The sequence below is a fragment of the Bison bison genome, unplaced genomic scaffold (genome assembly GCF_000754665.1).
Source record: "Bison bison bison isolate TAMUID 2011002044 unplaced genomic scaffold, Bison_UMD1.0 scf7180017864524, whole genome shotgun sequence".
Taxonomy (NCBI): Eukaryota; Metazoa; Chordata; class Mammalia; order Artiodactyla; family Bovidae; genus Bison; species Bison bison.
Window position 1 is genome coordinate 1,066,665 of NW_011495075.1, and position 21,054 is coordinate 1,087,718.

General features: G+C 46.5%; 1 protein-coding gene across 1 annotated transcript in view; it reads right to left on the reverse strand.

Moving 5' to 3' along the window:
• Window positions 1-824: 824 nt before the first annotated feature.
• The window catches only part of KDM5B (lysine (K)-specific demethylase 5B), a 46,140-nt gene continuing 25,910 nt past the window's right edge, over window positions 825-21,054 (reverse strand). Inside the window, exons 15-28 of the mRNA XM_010831123.1 lie at window positions 21,026-21,054; window positions 18,341-18,522; window positions 18,090-18,214; window positions 17,014-17,164; window positions 16,782-16,896; window positions 15,996-16,351; window positions 14,879-15,017; window positions 12,500-12,679; window positions 11,737-11,895; window positions 6,628-7,113; window positions 5,198-5,309; window positions 4,407-4,561; window positions 3,011-3,331; window positions 825-2,564 (exon numbers count right to left, since the gene is read on the reverse strand). The exon at window positions 21,026-21,054 is cut by the window's right edge and continues 10 nt beyond it. Coding sequence (XP_010829425.1) covers window positions 2,427-2,564; window positions 3,011-3,331; window positions 4,407-4,561; window positions 5,198-5,309; window positions 6,628-7,113; window positions 11,737-11,895; window positions 12,500-12,679; window positions 14,879-15,017; window positions 15,996-16,351; window positions 16,782-16,896; window positions 17,014-17,164; window positions 18,090-18,214; window positions 18,341-18,522; window positions 21,026-21,054 — 2,648 coding nt within the window. The 3' untranslated portion in view covers window positions 825-2,426. The remainder of the gene's footprint in view (window positions 2,565-3,010; window positions 3,332-4,406; window positions 4,562-5,197; window positions 5,310-6,627; window positions 7,114-11,736; window positions 11,896-12,499; window positions 12,680-14,878; window positions 15,018-15,995; window positions 16,352-16,781; window positions 16,897-17,013; window positions 17,165-18,089; window positions 18,215-18,340; window positions 18,523-21,025) is intronic.

Consider the following 21,054-nt stretch of genomic DNA (forward strand, 5'->3'; position numbering starts at 1 on the left):
GCCAAAGGCGGAGGCGCACCAGGCTCTCCGTCCACAGGCCCTCCCAGCTCAGACGCCAGTCTCACTCAGCACTCGGCCCTCTTCCTCCTCATGCGGCTGCAGACCAGAGACAGGAAGCTGTCAGTTCGCTTGTGTGACTGTCTTTGCAGCCTCAGAGCTCACACATGACTGCCAGCATCGTGGTGCGTCCCTAAGAGGGGTGACCAGGAGGTCTGCATCTTCACGCTGCACAGCCACGCGGGCAAGAGGTGGTGCGGGGAGGGCTGAAGACGCAGCAGGCCGGGTTCCTCACCAGCAGCTATCAGTGAGCCCGCGACACGCCCCCAACTGCAGCACCACCGTGTACGAAAGGTCGGTGGTCTCACCCGGGGAAGGACAGCTCACACACACTCCTGCCCCCCATCCCCGAGGGGCAGAGAATCTCTAGCACCAAGGATGCTACTGTCAGGGATCATGTACAGCCCTCCAGGTGAAGAAGAAAAGCTGGCAGGGCAGGAGCGGGGCAGCCCAGACGGGCAGAGAAGATCTCCACAGGCAAGGCTCTATTCCAGAAGCAGTGTGGCCTTAAGCTTCCTTTCTCTGTGGAACTGGGACAGTCAGCATCCTGCACCAACGCCAGGGGCTCTAAGGATCTGGACACTTACAAAGGCCAAGACCAGCAGACTGGTGCAACACTGTAGATCAACTACATGCGAATTAAACAAAAAGGCCCAAACTGCTCTACCGCCAGGCCGTGCCCCGGACAGTCTCCTCCACTGGCCCCACAGACCCATAAGGTAAGGAGAAATATGGCGACAACTCTGGGAAAACTGCAGACGCTTCAGTCATTCTTAAAGAGATTTAATTATCTGAATTGCATAAAAGGGAGTAGTACACATGTAAATCTCTGCTACATCACAGACTGCTGTTGCTGTTTTTGTTGTTTTATTAAAGACCGCTGTTTCTACCCATCTTCAGGTTTATGGCTATAGAATGTGGGGAAAGTGGGTATTAGCAACAGGACAGGAAAAGCAAGTCAGAGTCTGTTCACCAGAACGTCTTCTCCACTGCGGGTCCTCTGAGAAGAAAAGGTGTGCAAAGGTTGGGACCCACCTACAATCGTGTGCAAAGGTTGGGACCCACCTACGATCGGGAACAGCAGCGAGTCAGAGACAGGAAGGCCAGTGGGAGGGGAGCCTGGCTGCTCACGAGTGCTCCCTGGACCCACCTTCTCCTAGGTCTCCGTGAGGATGCACTCTCCTGACTCTGCCTTCTGAGGTCCTAACCCGAAACCAAACTTCCTGTCAATTTAAATATAATAAAGACATCATTCCCCCAAGGAGGGCTCATCTGAGGATTGGAATTGACACAGGGACAGAATGATTTGCCAACCTTCTGAGAAAGCTTATTTAAAAACAGGATGGCTTTCAAGACAGGTTCTGGTGCGTGAAGACAGGAGGAAGGGGGGTCTTTGTTAATGGGGACTGGAGGTATGTGGCCCACCAGACAGAGCAGGATACAGAAGAATTCCCTAATATCTGTAGGCTACCACCAGCTGCTGCTGTCACCTGGCTGGGCAGAGGCAAAAGCAAGCCCTCCTCGGGTTCTTCACGGCCCACAGGTAGGGGCAGAAGCAGCTGTAGGCTGATGGCTCTGAATAACCAGCAGGTAGTGTTATGTTAGGACCAAGGATTTATTCCACATTATAAACCGCAACACTTGATACAAGCTTCCAAATGAGCAGGCGGGGGGTTGGGGGTGGGGAGCCAGCACAGCTGTGACAGGTGCTTAGGGAGCAGCCTCTTCTGTCACCAGTTCACCAGTGACCCCAGAAGCCAGACGTCCGTGTTCTGACATCCGCCAGATGCTAAAGCACCACACACCGTTTGGAAGTTGGTTTGGTTTTAATTCCAGCCACTGAAACCAACATGGAAGTTATTGCTTAGATAAATAAACCTAGTCTACCAGGGAAAACAAAAGTGGATAAAGAAAACAAACAAAAACCTCAAAAGTGAAAAACTTAAGCTCCCCAATATGGTAACAGAGTAAACGAGAGAGAAATTCCTCAAATGAGGATTTACTGGGCCCTTCTGGGCACTGAAACCGAGTTGGACTCAGCCGGTAAACCCCAGGAAGAGGTAAGATTTTAATGCTGTACATGAAAAGGTGCAAGCGCCAATCCTTCCAAACTGGTGGGAACCCCTGCAAAAACAGTCAGCGTTTCAAACCTCAACAACCACAAACAGCTCTTAAGGAAAAAAATACAAAAAGTGTCAAAAAATTTTTGTCGTTTTTTTTTTCTTTTTTTCAAAGAGTTCTGGAAAAATGATCCCGTAAGGAATAGAAATAGCACCGTTCACAGGCTGGTTTGAACGCCAGTCCTGCAGCTTTGCTGAGAAACTGGGAGTCCCCGGGCCGAGCCCTGACTGAGGAGGGCTCTGCGGGTTTTATCTCCGGCCCGGCACGTCCGTCTCCGCACAGCGCACGCACACGTAGTCCTCCTCCTCGGCCGTCTCGGGAGAGACACCAACACAGACCTGATGGAACCACCGACTGCAGCTGCCATCACACTGGACCCAGTCCACCTGGTTACAGAGAGCAGGGAGACGGGGTTTTCAGGGGAGAAGAGGCCCGGCAGCCAGGGCAGCCACTGCCCCTCACGGGACCTCCAGCACGGCAGCCCAGGCGAGCAGGCTGAGCTGTTCTCCACGCGGTGGCTGCGTGGGGCGAGGACAGGCCGCCCCGTGACAAGTAAGCAAAGGGACGACAGCAGCACCCCCCCACCTTCTGAGTGCCGGGTGGCGAGAGCCGGAGGAGCAGGAAAGGAAAGGGCAGAGGAAGAGTTTCTTCGAGAAAAGGGAGGAGACCCAGGAGCGCTGTGAGAGCAGAGACACCAGTAGGGGAGGGTGAGCAATCCACTCAGATGGGCTCAAGGCAGGTAAGCAGGAGAGAGACCCGGCTGGGCGAGCTGGCGCTCGCAGGGTTCTGAGTTAAGGGAACGCACGTCCTCCATGGCCCAAACCTCACTGACCTCATCTCCTTCTGGCTGCAGGCAGCTCACGGCCGGGCAGATGGCGTCCTCGTCCTCAGAGTCCTCCTGCTCCGAGGAGGACGAGTCTGAGGGCAGGGACTGTGTGTCGGCAGAGGGGGCCAACTCATAGCTACACTCTCTCTCTAACTTGAGACTGTCCGTGTCCTTGGGGTGGCTCAGTTTGATTCTCTTCTTTTTGGGGGCCCGCATTTTGGTGATTCGATCCCACCGCTCACTGGAGAGGCCTTCTCTTTCCAGGCGTCTCTTCAGCTTGCTCTCGAGGCTGCTGGCTCCATCTCGTTTCCCTCGGCAGCCGTCACTCTGGGTGGAAGACGGCAAGCCCAGTTTAGCACGCGGTTTGCCTCTTACTAAAGCTGCCGTGTCAACACCCACAGGCGTGAGCAACAGGTGCGCCCCATGAAACCAAGACAGGCTGCCCCCGCTCCCAGCCCCGCCCACCCCACCCCACAGGACCACCTAACTTCGCCGTTCAGCCCATCAAACACTGGAGAACAAAAGTGTCACCAATGTGAACTGTCTCACATCAGCCCAGCAGTGCCGGGAGGTGGGAGGTGCCAAACACACGAGCAAATGCCTGACGTCCACAGAGCTCCTTGGGAGGTGCTGACCCACAGACGGTTAAGAAACCAGGCTGATACCGTCCTTTGTAAAGGACATCTCCTCCCCTTAGAGGAAAAAGGTGCTTTTAACTGAGCACAGTTGGTAATGTGCTGCACTATTTGGTATTGCAACGATAAAATCAATCCTAAATGCCAGTGTCTACCCTTATGCTGTCTTCCTGCTCCGACTATATCCTCAGGGGTCAGCGATTTCGTTAACAGGATGCAGGAGCAGCGGCATCTTACGCTGCTGAGAAACAGGACCTTAGTACTTTAAGTAAGCACTTGAAACAGGCCCCCTTGGGACTTCCTGGGAGCTCCAGAAGTTAGGACTCCCCACTTCTACTTCAGGGGGCACAGGTTTGAATCCTGGTCAAGGAATTAAGATCCTGTGGTGCACCCAAAAAGAACGAAACACAACAACAACGTGCCCTCCTGGTCTAGTCACCTGGTCCTGACAGCTGTCAGGTTCAGTTTAGAAGAGTTACAGCATTTGTTACTCGCTGACTCTAAGAATGAAAGCCTCTCCAGCTGTAATTACATCTTCATCTAACAGGATTTCTCTTATACAAGAATAATCCTGTTTCTAGCTATTATCACATGGAAATGATGAGAAGCACCTTATGAAAAAGAAAAACTTTTCGCATAGTGGTTTAAAAACCAGTATCAGAATCCAGGTTGCGAGCCCAGCTGTCGTCTGCATCCTTTCCTGGATCAAAGACAGCGTCTCATCCCTGTGCTATCGAGATGGGGTAACGCCGAACCCCAATGCCCACCTTCTCACTGCCGGGTCTCACTGGAGAGCTGTGGTCAGCCTGCTGTGCAGGGCTCGGCTTTGCGAGTAACGTCTGGTAGAGTTCCTGAATTTCAGGAAGGGACACCTGGAGCAGCTGGGCCTCCATCAGCAGCTCATTCACTTCTGGGCTGATACCTGTCAAGACCAGAGCAGATCACGGGGACACTCCTTGTGACATGAGAAGAGGAGGACCGCCCACCTGACTGCCACCCGCCCCACGTCAAATGAAGCCACTTCATGTGCCCAGAGCCACAGCCTAACAGGCCCAAATGAGACTGAGTCTACCGCTGATGCAGGAGAGATACCTCTGCCTGGACAGCTATCACAGGGCCGGGCATTCTGCACAGGCCAGGGCTCCAGGTAGAACTCCTGAGGGACAATCACCCTCAGGAGGGACAGAAGAGAAGCAGGGTCTCGAAGAGCCCCCTCAAGTCTCCTGAGTAATGAAGCAACAAGTGAACCTGTGACTGAGCATCTGACCATACCACTTGCTGTTTAACTATCAGCTGATATGGGCTGAACCCATTCCTCCCTGAAAGCAGTGGATATAAAGCTTTCCTTTCTATTTCTTTTGCACTTATAAGCCTTTAAATAGGATTCTCCCCCAACCTTTCAAGTACACAGTAACACATATCCCACATGTAAGAATAAAGTCATTTTTTAACAGTTCTGGATTATTTACAACAAAAAACCACTGCAATATCACTTGTTACTATTCAAGCCCTCAAAATAACAACAACAATGATCATGATGATGATAATCAATACAGACCATGGAGGGGGATACAGCTCCGACCAGTGGAGAAAGGAGAGTGTAAATAGGAGGTTCTGTTGTCCCAGTCGTCGGGCAAGGAGAAGGACGTGGGGCCAGGAGGCTGAGATATCTGATGGAAGGAAAACATCTCACAGTAAGGCTCTTCCAGGACTAAGACGACCACCAGCCTAACAGAAGTAGCTTGGGTTATCAGGCAGCATATAGCAGAGGACTTGATTTTCCCAAACTGAAACAAGCCTCTGGCATCTCAGATCTGGCCAGCCAACTCCTGTTCACCACGCCTTTGGCCTCCCTGGCTGTGCCTGGACTGACTTCAGAGGTGAAGAGCAATACTGGGCAATAAGTCATTTTCTCTGCATGGACACACAGCCTCTTGAATTCCTGGGGGAGATTTTCACCTGCCTGACACAGACATGCAGCCCTTTGGGTAAACCGAGGAGCTGCCAAACAGCACTCACATTCATGTCCCCACCTTCTTCAGAGCTTATCAGAGGGGCTAGAACAGCAGTCCTTTGACCACAAATGAGCAAACAGCAGTTGTGTCTTTCTCCTTTATTAACACAAGGAAACTCCCAGCATGTCATGTGTAAGGGACACAACTGTCTCCAATGTAGGCTAGGTTGTCTGAATAGCCACAACTCAACTATGAGGCAAAAACTTAAACATATCATTTGCTAAGTGCCAGGCACTGTATTTCAGAAGATGGAAATAAATGGGGCAAAAAAAAAAAAAAAAGAAAGATAACAAAAACCGCAGAACCAACCCTCTGTCCTTATGTCTAACCTGCACTTCACTCAGCCCTTGCAAATCACAGGCCTCTGCTGGTACAGCACCAGGGAGGTGCAGTGATTCTGCTAGAGAGTCTACAACGTTTGGAAGTCATCGGGTGGACCTTTTAAGACTAAACCCTGCATTCCTGACTGTGCTTTCTTATCTTCTGTGGAAGAAGACAGAATCCCACCCCCGCCACCAAAGTCATGGTTACAAGAATCAGGCTTTTGGCAGCAAGACCACAGATAGTATGGAACCCACTGCCTCCCCTCTGAAGCAACATGATACATAAGATGCTTCAAAACTTAATTTTTCCTCAAAAAGCAGCAAGACACAGAAGGAGGCACTCTCCCTTTCTGCTCAGTGAGTTACATGATAGGAAGCAGGAAAAAAAATAGCTACGTGAAAAAAAAAAAAATTTAAGTATATCTATTAAAAATACCTAGGTTCATACACACAAATGGGGAAATCATATGTATATATGAACAGGTGAAATCTGCTCTACAGACTGACTACTGGGAGCAGAGGAAAGAAACGACGTGGCAGGCACGCAGAGCCCTGCAAGGACACTGGGTGCTGGTAACAGTAGCCCCCAGAGCCACAGAGGCATGGAGGTGAGCACGGTCTGCAGACCAGCAAAGAAGGCTCAGGCTCACCTTGCTGGTCTCTGGCACCTGTCCTGCTGTGGCCTGCCACCTGCCACACAACAGTCCTGAGCCCACTGGGTCCTGCAAGGACTTGAGGTGCCCTGACGAGAGCAGCTGCCGGGCTCTGTGCTGCCAGCTCACGGTCCTCTCGATCATATACCGCAGTGCGTCTCCCTCGGGCAGGCGGACGCGGATGCGCTGCAGGGAGGCCAGCAGGGGCAGAATCTTCTCGAGTGGAGGCTTCTCCGACCTCCGACAGTTGGGACACAGCCAGACTCGGGGGCCCTGTGGAATGCTGAGAGCTGCCACACAGCTGGTGTGGAAAGCATCCCTGCAGAGTTCACACTGGACCATGGGGGCCGCGGGGGCCTTCTGACACACGCAGACTCTCATCTCCACATCGTGCACAGGCGACAGCAGTTTCTCCTCATTGGCTTGTCGGAGAGACTGCAAGGCTTCCATTTCTCGTGCGCGAGCTTCCCCGAGTGCTGCCATCTAGACAGGAGAAGGCAATAAAGGACGATGGCACAGAGACCTCGGCCGTCTTCTCAAACTCAAGGGTCGTGGCGGTGAGGAACACTGGGCTCCAGAGCAGGCTCTGGGTGTAGCGCCAGTTCTGCCTCACTAAGGCGTGGGGGCGCCTCGGACAACATTCCGCTCACCGTGGTGGGACGCCCACAGGTATAACCCGAGTCGGGAACAGTGCCCGCCTCACAGGGCTGCGTGACGACCCCATGGCCATGTGACCAGACGCTCTGGCTGCCACTCAGCAAACCACACTGTCAGCAGTTACCTAACACACACCGTTCTTCCAAGCCCAACTTCTCTGCACATGTATCTCTTAGAAAATATCCCTCCCTTGTAAGACTCAGGTTTTTCACTGTCTATGGACACATTTCTGAGCTTTGTATGCAGCTCCACTAACTTTTGTGATCTTCTAGAAAAGTAGTTTAGATGAGAAAGTCTCTAAGATGCCATAGTAACCTGTTTCTCTTACTGCCTTTAACAACAGGCCTTAAGGTGTACTGGACACATGAACCGTACATAATGAAAGTGGATCCCTTGTGAAGAAGTTGAACAGGAACACTTCACCAAGCGTCCCTCAGACACACATGCACAGGGGCATGCTATGAGGCCACTGGGCAGAGACAAAAGCAAGCTGCTTTTCTGCAGGAAGTGGCACGTATACTTGCTATATTCTTTTCTCTATTAAAACAAGAGCCACATCTCACTTCCGAGATCAGGTAATCTGTATAAGCAACTTGAAAACACAAGCATAATTAGCTTCAGAGTAAAAAGCTGAAGTGACACTGAACATGTTCCTCACCAGTATGTACAAATTTTCCACGTGTGAGATCTCTACGTGAGTCAGTCCAGGCCTTACAGATTTATTCACCGCTCACCATGAGGTAGAACTGCCTTAAGGGAGACCAATTAAAGCCACCAGCTCTGTAAGAGTAAGCACTATCCCCTCGGCACATAACACATTGACCTTTCACAGCAACCAGACAACCCAAGTTGGCCAGACAACCCAAGTCCTGATACTTCACTGAAGAGAAACACAGAGGAAGCACAGATTTTTAAAACTAGCATTCCCCACCAGAAGCAAAAACTAAAGGCTTACAAGAACCATTTCTTTCGCAACTCTATTTCCAAGTCCTTAAAATGTTAATGTGTCATAGCTAAACCATTTCCGATGATGAGATCCACCCCCAGTCACCAGATGAGGAACCTGAGTCCTAAGGCCAGACTGATGCTCCACTGTTTCTGGATTAGAGGAGAAAAATGTATCAATGAGGGTTTAGGTAAGAAACAAAAAGATCTAGAATAAACCACCTAACAAACCCTTGCTGTATTTAGAAAGTCTCTTATTTCTGTAGATGAAAGCAATGTGCAGGCAGTGCATACAGAGCTATGCGGTGACACAGTGATCAACAGGTAACGCGCAGAGCCAGGCGAGGCTCCAGACAGTGCCGCTACAAACACCAACCGTGTTAACAGTGGAAGCAGCATCTTGGAGGCATCGAAATGATAAGCAGGCAGCCACATCTGACTACAATCTGAGGGAAGGGACGAATACGCCAAGGACAGTCCATGTCAAAATACACAGACACTTCAGGGCAATCCCACGTCAATCAAAAGAGCAGTCAGGCCACGATGAAGGGTCAGACTGGAAAGGTGTTCTGGCCCAAGGACAAGACCCTTTAGTTCAGGTCGAGTGGCAGGTATGTTCCTGCTCCGGGAAGGACAAGGCTTTGTGCTTCAAAACCATCCTAAAAGGGGCTTCATCAACCTACAAAACTTCTGCACATGGAAAGAAATCATCAACAAGATGAAAAGACAACTTACAGAATGGGAGAAGTATTGGCAACTTGTAACCTGATCCAGGGGATTAATACCCCAAATCCGTGAAGAACTTATATAATACAACAGCACAAACACCATCATCCCTACCAAAAACAAAAATCCAATTAAAATGGGCAGAAGATCCAGTAGACATTTCTCCAAAGACGACGAACAGATGGCCAACAGGTACATCAAAGACGCCCAACACCACTGACCATCAGGGAAACGCAGATCAAAACCACACTGAGACATCGCCTCACACATATTTTAAAATGACTATCATCGAAAAGACCAGAAATAACAGGTGTCAGCGAGGATGTGGAGAAAAGGGAACCCCGCCCTGCACTAGGAGTGGGAATGTCAACTGTTGCAGCCGCTGTGGAAAAACAGTATGAAGGGTCCTCAAAACACTAAAAACAGAACCAGCACACGACCAGCAATTCCATTTCCAAGTAACACATCTACCGGAAACAAAAACACTAACTGGAAAAGATTACCTGTACTCCCATGTCCAAGGCGGCATCATTCTCAACAGCCAAGATAGGAAACAACCTCAGTGCGCCCACTGGTGGATGAAACGAAGCATGGCTGTGTGTGTACAATGGGCTGTTACCAGCCACAGACAGAGAAAGGGTTCTGCCATTTGCAACAACACGGATGAACTCAAAGCATTACGCCAAGTGAAATAAGCCAGAGAAAGACAAGGACTATATGATCTCACTTACACGTGAAACCTAAAAAAAAAACAAAAAACAAACAAACCAAAAAACACCCCACAGAAGACTGTGTGGATCACAACAAACTGTGGAAAATTCTTAGACCTGGCAATACCAGACCACCTTACCTGCCTCCTGAGAAATCTGTATGCAGGTCAAGAAGCAACAGTTAGAATTGGACATGGAACAACAGACTGGTTCCAAATTGGCAAAGGAGTACGTCAAGGCTATATATGGTCACCCAGCTTATTTAACTTATATGCAGAGTAGTACATCATGCAAAATGCCGGGCTGGATGAAGCACAAGCTGGAATCAAGATTGCCAAGAGAAATATCAATAAGCTCAGATATACAGATGACACCACCCTATGGAAGAAAGTGAAGAAGAACTAAAGAGCCTCTTGATGAAAGTGAAAGAGGAGAGTGAAAAAGTTGGCTTAAAGCTCAACATTCAGAAAACTAAGATCATGGCATCTGGTCCCATTACTTCATGGCAAACAGATGAGGAAACAATGGAAACAGTGAGAGACTTTATTTTCTTTGGCTCCAAAATCACTGCAGATGGTAACTGCAGTCATGAAATTAAGACACTTGCTTCTTGGAAGAAAACCTATGACCAACCTAGACAGCATATTAAAAAGCAGAGACATTACTCTGCCGACAAAGGTCCATCTAGTTAAAGCTATGGTTTTTCCAGTAGTAATGTATGTATCTGAGAGTTGGACTATAAAGAAAGCTGAGCACGGAAAAATTGATGCTTTTGAACTGTGGTGTTGAAGAAGACTCTTGAGAGTCCCTTGGACAGCAAAGAGATCCAACCAGTCAATTCTAAAGGAAATCAGTCCTAAATAGTCATTGAAAGGACTGATACTAAAGCTGAAACTCCAATACTCTGGCCACCTGATGTAAAGAACTGACTCACTGGAAAAGACCCTGATGCTGGGAAAGACTGAAGGCGGGAGGAGAAGGGGACGACAGAGGATGAGATGGTTGGATGGACACAACTCAACGGACATGAGTTTGAGTAAACTCTGGGAGTTGGTAATGGACAGGGAAGCCTGGTGTGCTCTAGTCCAGGGGGTTGCAAAGAGTGGGACACGACTGAGGGACTGAACTGGACTGACGGACACAGAGAACTGATGGGCGGTTCCCAGAGGCAACTGGTCCGGGAGATGGGTGCAGGGGATCTAAGGGTAAAGATAAATCCTGGGGATGCGACATACAGCATGGTGACCATAGTCATTAATTCAAAAAGAAACTGTGCTCTCTTCTCTGGGGAATATGTCAGCTGTGTCCAGCTCTTTGCAATGCCATGGATTATAGCTGGCCAGGCTCCTGTATCCATGGAATTTTCCAGGCAAGAATACTGCAGTGTGTTGCCATTTTCTACTCCAGATAGTCATTAATACTATGTTATAGTTTTGAAAGTTGCTAAGAGAGTAGATGTTAAAAGTTCTCATCACAAGAAAAAAAAAAAAACAAACACCTGTGTGGTGATGGCTATTAACCAGACTCATACAGGGGTCACTGGGTAATATACACACATGCTGAGCCACTCTACTGCACACCTGAGACTAATACTACAGGTCAATTGTACCAACTTGGCAAGTTTCTAAAGCATCCAGATCCCATAGCTCTCTTCTTTTGATCTGATACTGTGCTCACCAAACACTAGCTCGATACTGCTTCATCTTCTTGAAGATGACACTCTCTCTGGATCCACAGTGCTTACGCTAAGAGCAGATCAGACTCAGGAGTACCCAGTACCCTTTCCAGTGTATGTCCTGTTGTAGACTTAACAGTAAGCTGGCATTGCAGGCCACCTGTTAGCCCTGGACCAAGCTACAGGCTTGGGAAGTGTTTCTGAGTCTGGGAGGCCTCGCAGGCACCTTCCATTCAAAACTTTTACAAATGACAGTTTTCCTAAAGTTGCTTGGGTAAAACAGAGTACTCTGAAAGTTATTCTCCTACTTGCCTTCCCAATATACCCAATAAAGATGGAAGAGCTAGAAACAGCCCTCCCCCCTGAGAAAAGAGGAGGAGCGCCAGCACGCACAGCTGAAGCAGTCTCTCTGCTTTCCATCAGCGTTCTCTCCAGGTCGCTCAGACTCTCTACACGGGGACTCTTCTTCTTGCCACTTGGCAAGGGATCCTTTAACTTTCTCTGCTTCCTCTTTAATCCCAAAAGGCCAATATCACATCGAGGACACAGCACCTGATGTGGAACAAAGCACAGCCATTGTGATTTATCTGGTGTACCACAGAGCATTACCAAGTTCCCAAATAAAAGCCTAAGCAGTGGGAAGGACATGAATTTCTTTATATTTTCTGCATAACATGCAACCCTGATTCCAGAAACCCTACTCTACAGAGGAAGGAAGCAAGGATGAAGGAAATCTCACAAAAAGACAGACTTTTGATTCAGATCCACTCAAACAGTAAGTAAAAAGAAGAAAACTAAAATGTACCGACTCAGTCATAACGTGTGACCAGCATCAGCTTAGAACTACAAGTGTTAACTATAATCATGTTGAGAGGTGGAGATCTTTTATCAAGCTTGGCAAATCCAAGTGGTGAAGCATGGCCAAGGTTAAATGTTCAATTTTAACAGACCAAGGAACTTCAAAGAGGAATATTTCTTCCTTAGTGAATGCTATCCCCAAACATATGCAGAAAACATTCAAAAATTCTTCTAAGTTTCCAGTGAAATTCAGAAGACTCTCCCTGGCTCCCCTCAGAAAATAACTCCTAGAGCATAGATCAGCCAGTGTTCCCCCTCCATAAGGAAGGGGCTGTGAGTGGGCTGAGTGCAAACTTACCTCTAGGAGAGAATAGGACGAGTTCTTAGTCAGGAATGTATTAGCAGCACATTCTTTCCAAACGTGAACTTCAGCTACTAGGGACTCCAGTCTCGGCAGCGAGGGTAGATGCACCGGGATACACCGGCCTCGAGTGACAAGCTCCACCAGCGTGTCCAACACTGGCACACGTCCTCCAGCCTAGTAAGTCAAAGGAAAAAGAACACTTTTGTGGAAGTGCGCCAAGTAGCCCCCATGATCTCAACATACTAAACTCACGAGTGATGTCGACCAAACCTGCTGGCTAGCTGGTGGTGGTGATGGTAAGGCCCCTGGGGATCCCACTCAGTCACCAAGTAAGAGCCTGGTTCGTGCTGGAGCCACAGATACAACTGTGGACTTGGCATACGCTGCCATCCCTTTGTTCAGACTGCTTATACCCTTTCTCAGTTCATCTGTCATTTTGGTTGGTTTGAAAAAAATTCAACAGAAATGTAAACCTGTAATAACTCAAAGGACTTCCATACTGACTTAAGAGAACGAAAAGCAGCAAAACAGTATTTCACTCCATTCACTGACAATGAATTAATAGATTATTCAGGAAAACTAAAATGAGTTGAGAAAGAACACTGGCTCTCAAATTTTATTATTAAGAACCATCTGGGAAGCTTGTTTTAAAAACTTCCTGGGCCCTACCCCCAGATTTCTGATTCAGTTCATTAGGGAAGGGTTCATGTGAATTTGTATTCCTAAACTTCCCAGGTGCTGCTGTGGCTGTACTGGGACCACACTCTGAAGCATACAGAGCACTCCCTGTGTGTAAAACACAGCTGGGCGGCATTCTAATATAAGCGATCCACCGAACACAAGGGGTCGCCCTGTCGTTGGTCACATTTCTCTGCTAGTCCTTACATACATGATTCAAGGCCAAGCTATTATTTCAGGAATGGAGCAAAACTTGCTTTTTGTCCTTATCGACAGACTTTGTTGCAGACACAGTACTAAGTAGCACATACATTAAAACAGGTGAAGGGAACCAAACCCACCTGGAAGCATGTCCTTTCCTCTGATTTCATACCTCACCTCTCCCTGACTTCTGCCACCACCCTCACTTTCTGGCTGCTAGCAACCATGAGTGAAAGCAAGGACCAAGGCTGCAATCACGATGGTTCCAACAATGACAGACAAGAACGTGCATCAGAAATCTCACTGGGGAAGTTTATGTACACAGCAAACACTTCCCATGCTTTTTTCTCTGGCTGGAGTCACTCCTTACGTAATGTTTATCAAACAACGTATCTTCTCTTCCCTATTAATCAGAATAGACGTCCAGATGTTTCAGTGAAAACACCTGGCTAAGCTGTCCTATTTGGCATTTCTCATTAGCAACTGGTCTATTAGCACAACTTAAATTATGCAGATATTCCGAAAACCAGATGATATTTTGTTCCTAGAGTCTGATGGCTTCAACAAAACAGAACTTGAGACTCAAGAACAATATAAATTAAAAATTTAAAAACCTAGCCCATTAAGTAATTCAAAGACCTTTTTTTCTCAATAGGACCGTAAGACCTGCTGTTTTATGATGATAAGAGAGAAAAAGGAAAACACCCCCAGCAACCCCTTTTCACATGCAGTCGCCCAACTGAAACAGAGAAACACAGAACAGTGTGTCTTGTGTCTGTTGTTGTTCGGTCCCTCAGTCCTGTCTGACTCTGTAACCCCATGGACTGCAGCACACCAGACTAAGGTACATTATTAAGGTATATTCTATCTGTACCTTAATAATGCTACACACCAATTTAATTTTCCATTTTAATTTACAGGTAAAGGCTCAGTAAGTACACCATCTAGCACAGAGCCACAGATACTTTGTGCTGATTCTCTGGAGAGTTACTCCAGAATATGCTAAGCCTCACTTCCTCTGCAGGGACAGATAAGCACTTTTAAGTCACTACTTGTACGGTAAAAGTCCTGGACCTCACTACCCAGTTTGGCCATGGAAGCACATATCACTACTCACTCAGTCGCCTGCTCTTCACTGTCTAGACTTCAAGCAATTGGTAAGCCAGCAAGAGATAGCCATACTGGTCAAAGATTAGCAACTGTATTTCATTTTTAGCCCTTTCTCTTCAACACCAACCAAGTACTTAAGACTGTTGTTATGGGAGGCTCCCAAGCTCCCAGAAAAGGTTAGTGAAATTATCTAAGCCTTACATATTAAGCCAACTGGTGAGGACAACAGGTGGGGTGGGCAAGGGCATCTACACGGGGTAGAAGAGAATCAGTCACGTGGCCAACCCAAACACAGGGCACGCGCCACGAAACCCAGCGCATGCCCCTCCACCAGCGCTCCATCCCTGCTCTTCACAGAGGCACTGTGAGACTCTGGAAACCTACCTGCAGGGCCTCCACTTCCTGAAGCCAGTCTCTGGCTCTCTGCACAGAGTCTTTCAGCGCCGCGCCGTTGGGCAGGTGTGCGGGGATCTCCTCAATCTCCTTCACCACGGCGGCGAGGCTGTTCAGTGAATGCCGAGGCCTAGAGAGCAGAAAGACTGTACTCAGCCTCCGCGCGACTCGCACTTCTCGTGGCTTACTTATCAGAGAAGTCAGAAAAACCACTTCAAAGGAAATTCACAATTGCAAATAAACTTTTTGAAATGGAAAGTAACTACAAGACATCAAATTATCTACATAAGACTAAGGCAAATAACTCAGTTCTACTTAGTTCTGATTTGACAATGGAATAACCATAAACTTCTGTTTGCAAAAGGTAGCTTAGGGATAATTTATTCCATGTTAAACTAGAAACACTATCAAGACTCATACAGCTCCACTAAGATAAGTAAAAATCTCCAGGATATCACCACACCAAAGCACAGAACCCAAAACTTTTGTGTCCTCTGCTCAATGACCACTATTTCAGGATTAAACAATAACATCCAGAAAATAGCTGTCCCTTGTACTTTATGCTGTCAGCTCCAACAGTAAAGATCTGTTAGACAGAAAGCAAGATGAGGAGGAACCATCTTCTCCCCTCAGATGGTCAGCCCGAGTCCAACACGTCCTCAAGTACAGACAAGGTCATGAGGCAACAGCAGTAATGCTGGGCTCACAGCACTGTCATCCCTTTACAGACACTGCACACTGCGATGTTCACATGTTTCTCTTTAAGACTCCTTGGGGTCTCTTTCATTAACTGTGGGTTTAAACAGTTTCACTTATTTGTAAATGTTTTCTTTCCTCAAAGATGTTCCCATTGAGATCCAGGGAAATTTCATTAAACCACTTCTAGAAAATGACTGTCCATTTGAACCATTCATTTCACAATCAGTAAATCAAGAAAAAAATAATAATCTTCTTTTGACCGAGTTCCAAAGCAGTTCCAAACATCTCAGCTAAACTTCCACACGCACAGCTCAGCTGCTGTGCCTGGATCACACCCTAATGCCTGGTCCTGCCCAGCATGGACCCAGCACAAGCCCTCCCCAGGGGAGGAGTGGCCATGCTCAGTTACCTGGCCTTGAGGAGACTCTTGGCTTTGTCATCCCAGTGCTCTGATACTGTGAGCAGTTCCTGAAGCCGTGCCATAGCCTTCTCCACGGCTGAATATGGGGCCAGGCCCACTCCCAGGTCTATGAGACGTCTCATATCATCTAAGGTGAGGGAGCTCGGGTCCAGGCAAGCCTGCTGCACCTCCTCCAGCCAATGGGCCTGCTCCAGCCGGACACGCATCTCAGCAAGCTGGGGGAGCTCAACATCAAATTCAAAGCTGACATCCAGCAAGTCCTGCAGCTCAGCAGCACTGGGCGTCTCCTCAGAGAGCAGTTTCTGGCTATGCTGTTGGAAATCTTCTACACGATTCAAGAGATCCTAAAAAACACAGGTTGTTGCATCAAAACACTAATTTCAGCAACTGGCTTCTTGCAAACTTAGAATCTTCAATGCATATTCAACATGACCCTCTGCCATCTCACTTGACTCCAACAACAATACACATAAACATGACCATGCGTAAGCCAACTGGCAGTTAGAACAAGTGGCTCTAAGCAGATTTATGGCAGCTGTGATGAGTAGCCGGTAGTCACTTTCAGGGTAAAAATTTCCAACCGTCTCTCCACTGCAGGCCTGTTACAATCTCTTTATCAACATGTACCACTCAAGCTGCTATTAATATTAAACACATTTGCAAACAGATGTACAAATTAACCACTCAAGAACAGGACTTCATCATGTCAACTGAGCTTATTTACAAAATATAGGATGACCACATATAGGAGGGGGGCAGCCCCCATCCGGGCACCTTCAGCAGCGGTGTCTGACTGAGGACACAGGGGAGGGCGTGCAGCTGGGTCACAAACTGCCGGAGCTCATTCACGGTCAGCTGATTGTGGGATTTCCCTCCACCAGACCGGTATCTAGAGAGACAAAGGCCCAAGAAGGCTGCATGAGGACAGGTGTGCCAGCACCCCAGACTCCAGCCACAGCAGACTCCCCAGGGGTCCACACCCAAACCAGGTGTGCACAGAGCCTACCTCGTCTGCCTCTTGCCATTAAGCAGTTGCTGGGCAACAGAGGCGCATTTCTCTGCGTCCTGTGTGACTAAGCGGAGGTGACGTAGAAGATCATTGTCTGGAAATTTCTTCATCTCAGATTCTTCAATCAAAGCCTTAAAGCTGACAAGGCCTAGAAATAAAGAAAAGATCACCTTTTCTGTGATCAATATATACGAAGTTCTGGTATGAAATACAGAAGGGGAGGTTTGATTTTTATCAGCTCTTATCTATGGATATTTGCAATGCTCTCCCTCTAATAAATTTGTTGATTTTTTTTTTTGGGGGGCAGGGGCAGGGGGGTGCCCTGAGAGTGGAGGGCTTTATAAAGTGCCTGGAGCTGCCCTTTAACATAGAGAAGTTTATGAAACAAAGAACACCTGACTTGTCAGGACAGAGCACATGAAGATCCTCCTATGGCTGGAGCCACACTTTCCTCCTGCATCTATCTAACTGCAGCTGGCAGGGAACCAGCAGCTTACAGACTGAACTTGCACGCACCCTGGAACAGGAGAGGGCAGAGACCCTGCTGAACTACAGAAAGGAAAGCAAATGGAACCACTGAGAGAAGAGATGCGAAGGGAAGCAGTGACTTTCAAGGTAACACCGAGGACAGAGACTTTGACTAGAGCTAAAAAGTAATAACAAACACTTCACTGACTCTTAAGGATATACTGTTTGTGTCATGAATGCTAGTTAAAAAAAAGAAAGAAAAAAGGCAAAACAAACAGAAACCTTTTCTAAGGTTCCATATAAAATGTGAAATACTTTTGTTTCTGAGACAGAGACGTGTAAGAATTATTATGTTTTGTAATAACACTGTCTTTGTTAAAAATACAATCTTTCAGAACTCCTATATTAAGACTTCACTTTGATGTATGGACATCTGCCTCATTCACTCTTGGCTTTAAAACCTGTACTAAAGCTCTAAGCCTGGCTGGACAGATGAGCTAAATCAGGCTGCTTCAAGTAAGATTTGCTGATAACTGTTTGCTGACTGTATTATAATCAGTCCCAATTTGTCAATCACCAAATCACACTTTCTGTATACCACATACTTTTCTTCTTATTAATCTTAGCCTCCAAAGCTTCATTCACATTCAAGGCCCACTCATTGTAAGACTCTGCTCGAAGCTTCAGTGCATTCATCATGGGGTAGAGGTCATCCAGAGTGTATCTGTACCTGGAAACAGAAGAGCAGGTTGGCTTTGAGATACGTGGGCCTGAAGGAATCAGATGCCAACGTCACAAAGCCTAAACTAAACAGTCAGTGCTTTCCACAGGGAGAAAACTCATTCTTCCTACTCACCTCAGTTTGTATTTATAAGGAGGACAGGAACATAACTCCTGTACGTGATGCAGGCAAACAAGCAGGCCAGGTTTGCAGCAGCAGGAGAGGGCAGACATGAAGCACGTGGTTTTGCATTTCACACACTGACGCTCATCATCCGGCAACAGTTCAAAATCCATTCTTTCCGAATCAATTACTCCCTAAAATAAAGTGTACTTTAGAGATCGCCAAAGGATAATATCACCCAGTAGCTCCCAAGAAAAACATGCAATAGTTGAGCTTTAAAAATACGACACAGAGAAAACCTTACCAAAACAGAGAGTGCATGATTAAAAATGTGTGCACCCAGTAAATGTGGGCAAGTTAACCTATTTCACTTATCTGGAACAATCTCTTCTGGACAAAGTAGGTCCTTATGTTTGGCTATACTGATCTGAATATGAGAATAGCTATTCACAGGCTTATAAAACTACTTAGATTAGCTGCTGCTTCTACTCACAATTGGCCTTGCCCATGTTTGGGGTATATATAAGAGCAAAGAAATGTAAATACATTCTACTGCAGAGGAAATGCTATATAGGGCTTCAGAGAATCCATAAAAATAACAAATATAAATAAAAGGAAAGAAGATGGGGCAAGCAGAGAAGACTACCATGCAGGAACTATGGATGGGAAGCCAATGAGTGGTCTGTTCGGCTCCTGGAGAGACTGAAGGCAAAATAAAGTATCTCATAACCAAGTGTCAAGAAAAACGAGGTCTTGAGCCAGTATGTCTCTACTGTGATGTGGGCACCTACGACAAGCCCTTCTAGGATGTATCTTTTGTTCTGGAAAAATTGAACTTGTACCACTTTTTTTCCTTATCTGGAACTGTGTCCAACCGAAGCCTGAGAATGCAGAGTCTGACCAACTCATGTTTATAAACCAGCCAGCTCCTTTGTTTTACTCTTTCATTCTGTATTTCAACCTCTGGACCATTTCACATCCTGCTCATGAGAAAAGTTAGGAAAAACCTAATAAATAAATTTTGGTTCTAACCTGAAATTAATTCTTAAAAAGGACTTTGTTATGGAGATGTCTTAAGATTTTTGTTTAAAGTAAGATTAAGGATCAACTCTATCAATTTTGGTTAAGAATAAATCATATTAGTCCACTCAATTTTAATTTGCAAATTTCCACATCTGGAAAAAAAATTATGAGTTCTCCAAGTTGCAAAAACAAGCTACCACTATTGATGGAAGACCTTGGTAAGACACTTAAGCCCCCTGGGCACTGTTTCCAGAACTGTACAATATCAGGGGAAGGCGAGCAAGTGGTTTGTTCATTCACAGTGGGCTCCAGGGAGCCAACATGCTAAAGAGGCACATTAAAAAATAAATCAATATGACTATTTGTGGATATGACTGTCTCTAAAGAATCTACAAAAAAGCTATAAGAACTATTGAGTTTGGGAAGTAGTCAGGATAGAGTATTTTAAAGTCAACTGTATTTTAAAATGCCAGCAATAAAAAACTGGAAAAAACTCTGAAGTATTATCACGAAACACGGAATGAAAGAAAGAAACCAAGAAGCCCTCAATAGGGACCTTCCCTGGTGGTCCAGTGGATAAGACTCCCCACTTTCACTGCAGGGGCACAGGGGTGATTCCTGGTCAGGTAGATAAGATCCCAAACGCCCAGCCTTTCTAGCACAGCCAAGAAAAAAAGATGACCTAAACAAATGAGGGGATATACTATGTCCATGGATTAGAAGACTCAGTATTGTTAAAAGATCAATTCTCTCCCAAACTATCTGTGAATTTAATGCAGTTCCAATCTAAATGCCAACAGCCATTTTGGTAGAATTAGTAGGCTGATTCTCTACACTTTATATGGAAAAGCAAAGGAACTGAAACAGGCAAAAAAATTTTTAAAGGAGCAAAGTTGGGAGGATTCAAATTACTTCAAGACTTAGTAGAAAATTATAGTAATCAAGACCTTAAGGCATTAGCAAGAGGATAAATGCATAGGCTAACAGACTAGAACAGAGTACAGAAGTAGCTCCACACGTGTCAATTTTCAACAAAGGTGCCAGGACAAGTCAATGGAAAAAGGAGAATCTTCAAGAAATGGTGCTAGAACAATTAGAGAGTCATATGCAAAAACAATGCTCTCAACCACAACTTGTCATAAACAAAAATTACTTAAGAGGATTAAAGACTTAAATATAAAAACTAAAACTAGCAATTCTAGATATCTACACACTAGGAAACGCTTGTGACTTAGGTTAGGCGAAGATTTCTTAGGAAGGCACACCAAAAAAGATTCATTAAAATCAAACAAACAACAACAAAAAAACATGATAAACTGAATTTCATCAAAATGAAAAACTTCTGTTCTTTGAAAGACACCGCTAAGCAAATGGAAAGACAAACCACTAACTGCAGGAAAGTGTTTGCAGAGCGCTTATGGTCAAAATAGAGAGGAGCCTCACAACAGACCCGTGAAAAGGGGCACAGCCAGACAAAGGGAGCAGACGCTGCACCCAAGGGACGCACACACAGGCAGCGAACGTGACAAAGTGTCCTCTATCGTCAGCCACTAGAGAAATGGAAATTAAAAGCATGATGAAGCATTATCATGTATCTAGTAGAATGGTCCTGTGTGTAAGGACTTTACTAAGTAACACCCAATGACATTCAGATGGGAGTTCCAGAAACCTTACCAATTTGCGAACAGTTTCCCTGAGTGCCT